Here is a 13,382-nt window from a genome sequence, read left to right on the forward strand (position 1 = left end):
TGTATGTATGGAAATGTACATGCATATGTTTTGGAACTGTTTGTTCTGTCACCATTGCTTTGGTAATACTGATTTCTGGTCATGCCAATAAAGCACAAAATTGAGAGAGAGAGAGGGAGAGAGAGAGAGAGAGAGAGAGAGAGACAGAGACGTGCTCATATTGAAAGAACCAAGCTCTATTACTGAGCACTGCAGAAAGATTAAAGGTTATCTCCTCTGGGCAATGAGTGGCTCAGTCATTTTTCTACTAGACTCTTTTTTATAGTGGTCATCCTTTTTCTAGTTCGGTGGGCCGGTCGATTCCCATGTGAGCCAATCGCCCCCCCATGCAGCTCCCCGGACTGCACTTCGTCGGCAACCACAACCACACATCGCCGACAACGTCCCCCCCAGCCCAAACTGCCCTTCATTGGCACCCAGAACCACTTTGGCAACCCCCCGAAGGCCACGCTTTATTGGGACGCAGACTTCATCACGCGTCACCCCCATGGGTAAAGGTCCAGGGCCGTTTTTTGGTCCCAGTACACCTCTGCTGTAAATAAACATTTTCTTCCCCCCCTCCTTCACACTCATTTTCTAAATAGCCTCTCTGCTTTTCGAGGAGGGTGACCCATTCGCAAATCTGCAGCTCTCATACTGTCTATGTCTAGAAGTATAAAAATCATGTCCTCTTACATTCAGCCTTGAAATTAAAGGTCTGATTGGACAAAGAAAGGAGTCCTCTCAAAGCCTTTTGTTTCCATTTTAAAGTTTGCGAACTGCAGGGCTGAGCACATTGATGACAAGAACAGCTCCTTTCGAGCTGGTTTTGTTGAAAAACAGCTTGGTTAATCATTAGTGTAGGAAGGAACAAAAGAAGAGCAGAACTTAAAAAGGGCTTTAAAAAAATGCTTTTGCATTGAAAAATAATTAGAGCCTCCTCAGCATTTCTGCAAAGGAAAAAAAGAAACACAAAAACAAACGGCATATGAAAAATTATATTTGATTATGTAAAAATTGAACTATACATCCAGGAGGGAATATACCGCATAATCATCAAAAAAGGCAAAAATTGGAAATTAGCTGCAAAGTGATTTTTAAAGTCTGGTTAATGTAGCTGAATCACTCATTCATTTATATTCCTAAATGTTCATGGTGCGGACACAGGATACATTTATAATAAAATAAAATAAAAAAAAGTTTGGTTTAAGTTCAGTGTCAGTACGTCAGGTGTGACGGGCGGAGAGGAAGCACACCCACCCGCGGTAGGTCCTCTGCACTCTTGATGACCTCCATGAACCCACGGTGCAGCAGTTCCCAGCATTCCCTGAGACCGGGCTCGAACACAATGCGTGGCTCCTGCACCTTAAGCTTCAAAATCAGTATCTGGGGCTGCACAAAGAACAGCTCCTGGTACGGCTCCCCAAAGTCGTTCCCTTCCTGGAAGACAGTTCAGTCAGTGACAACTGGAACATGTGGTCAGAGCCAACAGCAGGGAAATGAAAGATGTTCATGTGGCGCAGAAGAGTTCTGCGTGTTTTTCATGCTACCTGAACATTAATACAGGAGGCAGACCCAGGCAAAAGAGAAAAACAGACAGAGAGGATAGAGAGAAAACTACAGACAGACAGAGACACACAAATTGACACTCACTGACACATGCACTCACATGCATACACACACACAGACACTCACTCACCCACTCACAGAGAAACTGAGAGCAGTGGTACCTGATGAACCCTAAGGAAAGCCAGCAGGTCATGAAGGGAGGAGGTGATGAGTTGGCGGAGCTGGAGAGACATGAGGGCAGCCACACAGGAGAACAGCTCCTGAACTGGCTGCAGCGAGGACACTGTGGACTGTGCAGACTGCGGGACCAGGGACAGCCAGTGCTCCCTGTGAGTGACAAACAGAGAGGCACACCTGGGGATCCACCTGCGGAGGGCATGCCAGACAGAGCGTCACTGCACACAGGAATATTAGGTTTGCCTTTAAAACACAAGTAATTATTTCATGGGTCACACTTTACAAAAATGGCCACATTCCTGCTGAATTAATGTAGGAATAGCATAGGAACAAGGCCTAAATACCTCATATACTCCCTCAGATCTGACACTGATCACATTTCTAACAGGTAAGGATAGGGCTGGGATCAGCGCTTATTATACCAGTGATCAACACTAAAGTTCAGAGGATATGCATGAGATATTCAGGTGCTGTGGTATAATTAATTAGATTAATTGGCAGCCATTATGGTACAGAGTTAGCATTTAATTGCCATTTCGGAACTACACTATTAAGACAAAGCATCTTTAAATTTTCCTGAAGAAGATCTTTACAGGTAAAAATGCCAATTTGGAATTAAATAAAAACAATGACTTTAAAGCACATTATACACGTGCGAGAGGGTCCTATATTTTCTATAACTGATCTTTTCCTTCCCAGCACCTTAGCAGTCCTTGGATCTTCTAGTGATTTCCACGCATAACCTTACGAGGAGGTTGTTTTTTCTTGTTACAAACTCCGGTTCACATATATATACCACAACTTTCTGCACATTCAGACGTACAAGGGACAAGTGAAAAGTAAATGAGGACCCTGCCATACAAGAAAGACTTCTATCATTATAGCACACTGCCAACTTTCCAAGAAGAGGAACACAAGGTTTTTGCATGGCATTAATCAACGAAGTTTCACAGGCCCCTTGAAGAAAGCCCTGAAACCCTCGCCAAGGTCCCTGGCAACTGAGCTCTCTGAGGCTCCTGCAGCTTTGTAGATATCAGATATATTTACCACTGTGGGCAGAGAGCAGCCACATTGCCACTTCATAGCAAGGGCATGTTGCAGGCAATTTGCCAGCTGTGCGGTTAGGTCAATGAATATACTGACATATAAGTCAACATGGTGTTTGACACATCTCCGAATAAAACACAAAATGCTATTTCAGGGGGACGGACATGATTAGTTCTGATTACATTACACTGTCGTTATAGCATTACACAATACTGGCAGGGATTAGTGTTCAGGACAGCTGAATACACACCAGTCAAACCCATTCATGATTATTTTACAAGGAGGATAATAGTGTCTGCGTGATTCACAAAGACCAACACTGCACAGAAGTGTACAGAAGCGGCAGAAGCCACTTAGCAAAGTGTAGTGAACCAATCTGCTGCAAACCCTTCACTGTGTTCTACTACACTGCACTATAAGTAAATCACAGTCTTCCACAGGAAATACTGCCTGGGGGATGTTTAACCTGCTGTGGCCACAGGTTAGTGTAGTCAAGCAATGGGAAGGCATGATGAACCAACTGTAAAACGAAGGTAAAAACACAGTACAACCATGATAAGCATACGAATGGAATGGGAAATTGACCAGGGTGAACTTATATAAGGCAAGCTGAAGACGACTGAAGGTTGGTTTATGCTGGAATGTTTAGAAATTACTCTTGGGGTCACAATAAAGATTCCTGACACAGCAACACACAGACACATAGACACACGGGCACACAGGCACACACCTGTTGCGTAGAATAGTCCTGGTTTCTTGGCACTGTTTCTGGAGCAAGTCTTCAAACTCTGAGGGAAGCAATGGCAGGTTGGCAGAAAACAGGGCCTCCAGTCTGACAAACCTCAGGCTGGCAAACCTGGGCACACACAAAACATCCTCTTTAAAATAAGAGCAGTGATATAGCTTAAGGGCTGGAAAGGACACAGCTGTCCAACTTTCCTGAAGTATGCAAACAAAAACAGACTTGCAAGTTCAACATCCAAGATGAAACGTAGGGCTTTCATTGCTGACCCAGTTTAACATCTGACGGTGGAAAGGGTCTTTGTTGATTCATTTTATTTCAGAAAAAGCTAATGGAGCTGAAAATGCAGATTTCAATTCTGTGTGGAACAAACGGCTTTGAAAATACTTGTTATGCTTTCCATACAAATAAGTTTTGCATGTGTTGTACACTGCACAGGAGACAGACAGATGAAAAATTCCTTTTGGTTCTTTTCTCTTTGTAACTGCATACAAAAACAAAAGGCATGTGAAAATAACACCACTAGATTCCATTTGGGAAGGAGCCATACTTCAGGACTGGGGTGACCTGGTACAAACTCAAGAGAAGCCTCTCTATATCAATCTTATAAATGTGCTGCAGGGTTTAAATACAAGGGATAATGTTCCCTCTAAATGGACAAGAAGAAAACAAAACAAAACAGACCCATAAATGAGCAAACAAACAAAACAAACACATAAACACATAAAGCTGTAAAATGAAGGCTAGCCTCCGAAGGGTAGCCTTACTCAGTGAACCAGAGTTCCTGCAGCTGGAGCATCATGGAATTGACGGTGAAGAGGTGCTGTGTGTTCCAGGAGTGGGCCGCTCTGTAGCTCTCACTCCATGGGACGGGGGCACGGACCACCCTGTGTGGAAATGGGCGAGGGGTGCTGGCGATGAACAGCCGGGCCTTTTCTCCAGGATCTATCAGAACATAGTCCACTGTAATGGGTAAGAGGTGCAGGGGAAAGAGAAGGAGAAAAGCAAATTGCACATTGTCATTGGTACTGTTATTTAGAAGAAAAGTCAAATACATTAAACGGGCTTCCAATGCAGCAGGTATAAGCAATATTTAAAGTGTGCAGGGATTTCTAGAGGGAGATTAGGTCAAATAAGCACAGTTAGTATTCATTGGCTTTTCATATTGGATTGTTTGGTATTCTGTATTACAGAGCAGAAGAATGGACTATAAATGATTCACGAAAGCCTACTGCTATGAATATGTAAATCAAAATTCAGGTTTATCCATTGCTTCCTTTCATGGACACACGCCGATTTATAAAATAAAATCCCCCTCCCCCTTCCCAAACACGTCAATTCAAGCGGTTGTCTTTGGGATCTTTTTTGAACTTCCTCTAATATTCATCCATTCAGTTGAGAAACAAAAAGTAAAAGAATTTAAATTAATCAATTTCTCTGTGCCATTTACGATATTACAGAAAAGTACACAAGAAGCTAGATAATAGAATAAATTATTAATAACGACTGGAACAGAAAAGTAGTGCTAATGTATATATAAGTACATCATTATTATTATTATTATTATTATTATTATTATTATTAACTCTTACCAATTGCTTGACTCAGACTAAATTCATAGTCATTGTGAACCTCCTCCATTAGCTTCGCCTGCAGATACTCCATCTCATGGATATTTTGTAAGTGATTTGGCAACAGTTGCTGGATGTGCTGCATCTGCTGGGATTCCAGTGCAGCCAGCATGTGACTCTGCACCCCATCACTAATATAGTACAGATACCTCTGGAGATGGAAAGGAAGGCAGGAATTGAAGGTGAGCAGAATTATTATTAGAAATGCATAAGATCACAAAAGCAATACCACAAGCACAAAGACATTAACACTTTTCTCTTTATATTTGGAATTTCAACTCTGGAGAAAGCCGAGATAACTCGCATGTTTATAAATTGCCTTCGGAAAAGTCAGACTCAGGCGACACAAACGATGACTCACAGCGTTCGTCGGTATAACCATATTTGAAAAAAAGTGACTGAAAATTTGTAAAAGTTCACATTTCGGAAGTGGGAAACTTTACCAGGAAAAGATGAAATCATCACACCAGTTGGAAAACATGACAGAATGTTCTTTGTATTTAATTTTGTGAAACGTTGACCTCCTGTGATCCACCGGCATATACATCTCTGGAAAAAATTAAGAGACCACTGCAAATTCTTCTTAAATCAGCATCTCTACATGTATGGCAGCCATTCCATTCCAGTGTCTGTTGAAGGCACACCTCATTCTACTGAATGAGGTACTGATTAGGTGATCACCTGAACCAAATCTTATTTAACGAGGAAAAGCATAAAAACCACTGCTGTGGTCATCACTATCCTCTTGCAATAGGACCAGTTGGATGGCAAAAACAGTGCTAGTAGTACCGCAAAAGTAATTGGAATCAAAAAATAACTATTGACCATGAAAAAATAGTTGAAAAGGAACGTTTTGAGTGAGGAAAAGAAGGGTTCAATTCTGGCTTTACTGGCAGAGGGATACAGTGATCGTCGGGTTGCTTCCATCCTTAAAATTTCAAAGACGGCGGTTCATAAGAACAATGTCAAGCAGCAGACATTGGGGACAACAAAGCTACAGACTGGCTCATTGGCACCAACTCATTCGAATATCACTCAGCAACCGTAGGATGACATCAAGTGACCTACAAAAAGAATGGCAAACGGCAGCTGGGTTAAGTGCACAGTGAGGACAGTTCGAAACAGGCTCCTAGGGGCAGGGCTGAAGTCTTGCAAAGCTAGAAAAAAGCCCTTCATCAATGAGAAGTAAAGAGCCAGGCTGAGGTTTGCAAAAGACCATAAGGATCGGACCGTAGAACACTGGAATAAGGTCATCTTCTCTGATGAGTCCAATTTTCAGCTTTGCCCAACACCTGGTCATATAATGGTTAGACGGAGACCTGGAGAGGCCTACAAGCCACAGTGTCTCACACCCACTGTGATATTTGGTGGAGGATCAGTGATGATCTGGGGGTGCTTCAGCAAAGCTGGAATCGGGCAGATTTGTCTTTGTGAAGGACGCATGAATCAAGCCACAAACAAGGTTGTCCTGGAAGAAAACTTGCTTCCTACTGCTCTGAGTCCCCAACTTTGAGGATTGTTTTTTTTCAGCAGGACAATGCTCCATGCCACACAGCCAGGTCAATCAAAATATGGAAGGAGGACCACCAGATCAAGACCCTGTCATGGCCAGCCCAATCTGCAGACCGGAACCCCATTGAAAACCTCTGGAATGTGATCAAGGAGAAGATGGATGGTCACAAGCCATCAAACAAAGCCGAGCTGCTTGAATTTTTGCACCAGGAGTTAAAACATTAGTATTGTGTTGTTTAAAAATGAATATGAACTTATTTTCTTTGCATTATTCGAGGTCTGACAACATTGAATCTTTTCTGTTATTTTGACCAGTTATCATTTTCTGCAAATAAATGTTCTAAATTAAAATATCTGTATTTGGAATTTGGGAGAAATGTTGTCACTAGTTTATAGAATAAAACAAAAATGTTCATTTTACCCAAACACATACCTATAAATAGTAAAACCAAAGAAACTGATAATTTTGCAGTGGTCTCTTAATTGTTTCCCAAGCTGTACATACTTGTCTTAACTGCGGTAAGGGACAACCTTACAACTCAAAAGCAATGCAACTCTCATTTATACAAAAGGGCCTTTGATAAAGCCTGAAATTCATTGCAACACATTTCTGGAAAAGTCACACTGCAAATTTGGAAAGCTAGCTTGAAATGACCACATGCGTAAGACGATGTCCGGCCTGTGCCCTTGATGAATGGCATTTACAAAGTTTGGAATATGATCAGGAAGAGAACTGTGTGTCAGATGACAATGTGCGTCGCTGTGGAGGCAGCACCGTAAAAAATTGATGGAACCATTCATAATACTTGATTTTGCACAGTTCCAGAATACATATCATTCCACTGTTAAGACTTGTCTAGCCATCACCAAGTGTTACCACTGACATGCAATCACAGTACATGTCAGTCCTGACACTGTGCCTCTCATTATACCCATCTCAAGGCGTTTCCTTTCTCTATGACAGTAACATATTACCTTGAGAAAATCAATTAAGGTCTACTGAAGACACCTTTACCCTTGTTGTAAGGCACTTAATAAAGTACAGTTTTGTGGATGGTGAAACAGACTTAAAACTATAGTCAGGGCTGTTATTTTGAAAGTATACTGTTAATGGGTCATTTATATTACAATGGAAAGTCCCTTCAAATTCTGATTAGTCATAAGATATCAAAGAACAAAATAATAATTCCCATAAACAAGTACATAAATATCTGAGCCAATTTATAATCAGCCTGCTGGATTCGGGGTTCAAAGCCCAGGCCATATATAATGTAGACTCCCCCTCAATTTACTGGCCTAGGGAGGGTAAATCCAACCCACACATTCAGTGAAGTTTTCAGTCTTCAGTGGCATCTCTTCTCTTTATATCTAGCTGAGAGCTGTCTAAACTGATTTTTAAAACAATGCCAGAGAGGGTGCATTTTAATAAACTGCAGGATCAGCCCCATGCTGACAGCCTGCATGAAACACTATGTACACTTATTAAATACCAAAATACAAAATGGATTAATTCTTCCTGTAGCCTAGCACACGGCAAGATATAATTTGTTTAGATACTGCAGTCACGTAGTAGTTCAGTTTCATGCACCATGGGAGGCTCCATAACAGCTGGAATTTTATAATCTGCCACATACTGAGTATACAGACTATAAAAGGGGAAGTTCCTACTATTACAGCCAGAGTAGCTGAACCAATACTCTTCCAAACTCTGTGTTTCAACTCATCCCAGTGGTGTTCTATGTGACTGAGCTCAGGATGCTGGCAGTGCATTAAAGGTGTCAATATCATTCTTCTTATGCTCTTGGCTTTGTGACACAATGAGCGTACCAGCCTTCACGCTACAGTTCCATCATTTCTCTGTGTCCAGAACATCACAATAGGCACTTGCAGTCATTACAATCTGTACATATCACATGACCTCTGATGCAATCCCTTACTGCCCTTCTAACTTTAATTTGCTCAGGTTGTATCATAGCTCTGCAGTGATTTCCTATGGTTTTAACATGCCTTCACTGTGCGTTACTACACTCTATCATGAACACAAGCATGCCTTACAAAAAGCTATCATGGTATATCGTAGTATTCCCCTGGTCCAGTGTAGACCAAAGGAAAGCACTGTAATACTGTACAACCATGTAAAGGTAAGGTAAACTTGAAAAAGCTCACACATCCTATGGTAAATTGACCTAACATACATAAATTGAAGGGAGGCTTTTTCGCATTACTTTAGATAAAGTAGTCTATTACCACCTAGACTAAAATCCAAATACAAGTATAAAACCCATGTGTTAAGAAGCACCATCATAAAAAGGACAAAGTGGAACGAATAAAGACAGACACTGGTATTTTGCTCAGTGGAAAAAAAAAAAAAAAAACACGAAAATGAGAAAGCATAGCAGATAATAATTTAAATATACCTATGGTTGAGAAATTGTCCCCTCAGATCTTACGCAGGGCTTTGACATTTTCATGCGATGCCCAAGTAGCAGTAACAATATATGAAAAACAATAGTTAGGAAGAAATGGCAACTCCAGTGACGCATTCCGAAAAGGGCAATATAATTTTCCTCTATTTATAGAAGATGGCCTTTAAACAGAAACAAAATTTATTTTCACAGTCTGATGCCCACACCTAGGCCATAAAATAAGCCTCCATAACACGAGCGCAGGCCCAAACAAACCGCTCCGAAATGCTGAACGCACAATGTACACAAGTAGGAACTGATACAGTGCTACTGTGATATGCTGCAAGAATACTGCATGTTGGTTTAGTACAAAATCTTTAAATGTAATAGCTGTAGATTCACCTGTGATAGCGATGAGTTATTTAATCATCGTAATCCACATTCTGGGGCTGGACTGGCATATTATTAATTATTATTCTAATAATTATCATTATGTGTATGTCTTGGGCCAAGGATAGGGGATGGCAAGCCTTACTTCCAGGTCCCTCTGTGAAGGTTCTCCTTCCTTCAAAGAGGTCTCTGCCTCCTGATCCCTCATGATGTTGAGTTGTTGGGTTGGCGTGAGGGGTCTGCTTCCAGGAAGGGCAGGGAGCCTGTGAGAAAGCCCCTGTTCCCCGGGGTCTGAAGGGGCAGAGATGCTCATCTGGGGGGACTCCCTGTAAAACAGAGATGATCAGTTCAGACCACTGAGGGTGCAGCCATGAGACCCTGAGGCCGCCAAGCTGCTCCCGAGATTCCAGCTACCTCCGCCACCCCTACCATCAACTGGCCAAGAAGTCTCCTTTGGAAAACCACTGCAGCAGAATGCACAGTTATCGATAACTGCGGATAAAACTTCAGCCTGGCCCTCTGCAGTGCCCTACCTGCCAAGTGATGACCTGCATGTCAGCTTCAGTTTCTTCTCAACTGGTGAGGACGATTTTGAAGCTAGAATTGTCACACTAAGGAGCAACAACTGATGTTGCACATGCTTAAAAATATATTTTAGGAGGCACCTGTGCACAGCATTTAGTCCCTTCCAAACAACAGTTTTTTTTAATATTAATTTACATATTCTAGGAAAACAAAGAAATTACAAACATGTATCAGGAGTCCATCTGCTTTTCGTTTTGACGTTTTTATTATAATTTAAAGTATTGCAATACACAGTGAGACAAGGCTATTGATCAAGGCACCAGTGTAGTGAGCGAATAATTAAGATTAAGCATAAGCCACTGAGGACAGCCTACGCAAACTGAAACTGCTTAAATGTACCTACAAAGACAACTATGACTAACTATCCACCCCCCCCAGAAATATGCAGTTGGTTTCAGTACGAGACACTTCAAATGACGTGTCACTCCTGTCCAGTCCAGAACCAGAACACACTAGCTGCTCCTGCTGAGAGTACATAACCGGTTTATCAGTTGAGGATTACAACATCAAAGAGACATTGCAATGGCATAGCTGGTTCTTGGCGACAAAGCGCTCAGTTTACTTTGCAAACGTTTTATTTTTTAAATGCTTCAAAGCATTATACAAGATTCACCCATTCAGGTTGTTGATTATGTATTCCCCGTCACAAGCTATGGACTGTTATCAGCAGCTCTGCACTAGATGACACTGCAGAGTCCAGAACATCAGATCACTAGGAGCCTTGGTTTTAGCCTGGGTTTCTTACACAAGCTCATTATTCTGGTTTCTGCTGAAAGTAACCCTTCTGTTACTCCTCATCTATTGCACTACATGTATCTGGTAACGTTTCATGGGTCCACGTAATGTTTCCAATGCAAGTTTCAAGGCTCTGTGATGTCCATAAGCTGGAGAAGTCCAAGCAACACCATTCCTATCTTTTTGTAAAACCCAACTGAGGCCCTACACGGTGTGGTCACTCAGGATAACTCCCATTTCTCCTGGTAAATCTTTGCAGGGGGCTTAGGGACACTTTGGCATGAAATTAATCTACTTAAAGTTGAGCTGCTCAGATTACTTAAAAGCCTAAAAAGAACGAAAAATAACAATTTCTAGCCTGCTAGCTAAATATATTGCAGAACATGTCAATTATTCCAATGTTTTCAACACCACTTGCTTTTGAAGTAATAAGCAATTTGAATCTCCTGTTGCTATCCCTTTACAGAGCTTCCCACACAAATGGCATGTTTCCAAGGTTTACATTTATTTCTTCCTGACAAGCAGCCCTTATGTAAATTACACCCTGGTAAATGCACCATATGATTTGTACATTTTTATCATGCTTCCTATGGGTTCAACATGCCTTCACGGTGGTTGACTACAAAGGACCATAGGAATACCACGATAAATATTTCTAAGATGTGTTTACTGTGGTAAACCAGGCTTTAATCGTGGTCCAGTGAAGTAAAGCACACAAAGGCATGCTAGAACCATAGGAAACCACTGCAAAACTGTGTTATGACTGTAGTAAAACCATTTTAAAAGTGCAAAATCCAACAGAATGTGTTAGCAGAGTAAACATGCATTAGCTAGTTGTCAGGGTGCATCAGAAGGATACTGGAGAGGGCCCGGGGTCGGGGGGAAGCCTGGGCGCCAGGTGCTCTCTTGCTCAGGTTTCTGATTTTCAGGTGGCATGCAGTGGGGCTGTAGTTGTTCCCTATTGATTCACTGGGGCTCCTGTGATGCCTCTGCTCCTTATATGGGGCAGCTAGGGTCCGGGATGTGTACTGCATTATCGGCGGAAAATGATTGTGCCTGAGAACAATCTGAAAGAGGGAGATGAGAGTGAGTGACAGTGCTTTCCCCCAGGGCCCTCCTCCCCCCCACGACAACAACTTTCACTGCGACACTTGCAGAAAGCTAAAGAGCAATGATGTGGAGTTCTTAAGGTTCTAGAAGGTGTTGATGCTTTGCCTGTATTGGGATGCATCTTAATGTGAAAGTGTGCTATAGGGAGGTCATTATAAACAGAAACGGAGCAGGCCAGGACTTTAATACTTAGAACATGAAGTTGTGTGACAGTAACATCAAATAAACATCTGTGTAGTTTATTAATTTAAAAAAAAAATAATCAGCAAAGGTATTTAAGAACTCCTTTTAATTTAAATCACTCCTATAAAGAAGGGAAAGAAAGTTCCTGGAAGAAGTGGTTGAATCTTTGAGAAGCCTTATTTCCCCCCATCAGTCCTAATGCAACAGACCAGGCTTTTGATTTTAAAAACCGCTTGAAAGTATCAGCAGTGGAAGGATATGTTCAGTTCAATATGCCTGCTGAAAGTAAATAAAATACAAATACGGCATCAGGTTGCTGCTGATTACTGTCACCTGACAGTTTTAGTACACTCAATATGGACTAGCAGCACCTGCAACAACAATGGTTTCCAATGTTACTTTTCATATTAAGTAGAACCTTTCAACCCTTACTCATTTACTGCTCACAATCTCACAATGTGCAATTTGGGAAGTAAGTACATACTATGTTATACTTTTGTTGAGAGCGAGTGAAAGAGAAAAATATATGTATCAAGTAATGTACAGGTACAGGGCTTTGATGGAATGAATATAAAAGCAGCATCATAATACAGAATTTTCCTCTAGTGTTACCGGGGGGGATCACCACCCTGGCAATGAAATGCCTTTATCAGTACGCAGCACAGCACACTGCAAGGCTGATCGACTGTCATGTGCATAATTGAGATAAAAACTGCATCTATTCACTGACTTCTCAGAGTGAGAGATTGGCTCGCACAAAAGGTAAATGTGAAAGAGGTAAATGTAGGTTTACAACATGATAGGACAGGCTACTGGCATAATTTAGGAAAAGGCAGGCAATTAGAGAACCAAACATTAATTTCCTCTTAAAAATGAATGATTGTTTCAGAAAACAATTCAACGTCAGTGATTACGCAGTGCTACTGTATCACACCAAGGCATCTGTTGGCACAGTGTGTTGACAATATTAAAGAGCTGACAAGGTGATATTTTTGTTGAAGGAAAATCGAAATGTTTGTTGTACACATCAGTGTCTCTAAACTCATAGAACTGGCCTGCTTAATCAATTCATCAGTTGCTTTTTATAGATTAATATGAATCTAATATCACAACTGAAAGAAGCCTTCTAATCCAATTGGCTTGTTAGATCAGTATAAATGGGAGAAAGGCCAGATGAAACAGCTTATGATAACAAGCTCTCTGCTCCCAAGGCTGGTTGCCCAGCAAATGTTCCCTCACAAAGGCAAATTAAATCCACCATTGAGCCTAAACTCACACTCAAGTGCTAATTACTTTGAAACTACAAAAGGATGTAGC

The 13,382-nt window shown here is 41.4% G+C and overlaps 1 protein-coding gene across 1 annotated transcript in view; it reads right to left on the reverse strand.

Moving 5' to 3' along the window:
- The window catches only part of dnah3 (dynein axonemal heavy chain 3), a 63,297-nt gene that overhangs the window by 47,517 nt on the left and 2,398 nt on the right, over positions 1–13,382 (reverse strand). The window contains exons 4-11 of the mRNA XM_066689917.1: positions 11,604–11,839; positions 9,986–10,063; positions 9,598–9,778; positions 5,107–5,296; positions 4,282–4,477; positions 3,503–3,628; positions 1,710–1,914; positions 1,240–1,419 (exon numbers count right to left, since the gene is read on the reverse strand). Coding sequence (XP_066546014.1) covers positions 1,240–1,419; positions 1,710–1,914; positions 3,503–3,628; positions 4,282–4,477; positions 5,107–5,296; positions 9,598–9,778; positions 9,986–10,063; positions 11,604–11,839 — 1,392 coding nt within the window. The remainder of the gene's footprint in view (positions 1–1,239; positions 1,420–1,709; positions 1,915–3,502; positions 3,629–4,281; positions 4,478–5,106; positions 5,297–9,597; positions 9,779–9,985; positions 10,064–11,603; positions 11,840–13,382) is intronic.

This window comes from Amia ocellicauda, chromosome 17, assembly GCF_036373705.1.
Source record: "Amia ocellicauda isolate fAmiCal2 chromosome 17, fAmiCal2.hap1, whole genome shotgun sequence".
NCBI classification, from domain to species: Eukaryota; Metazoa; Chordata; class Actinopteri; order Amiiformes; family Amiidae; genus Amia; species Amia ocellicauda.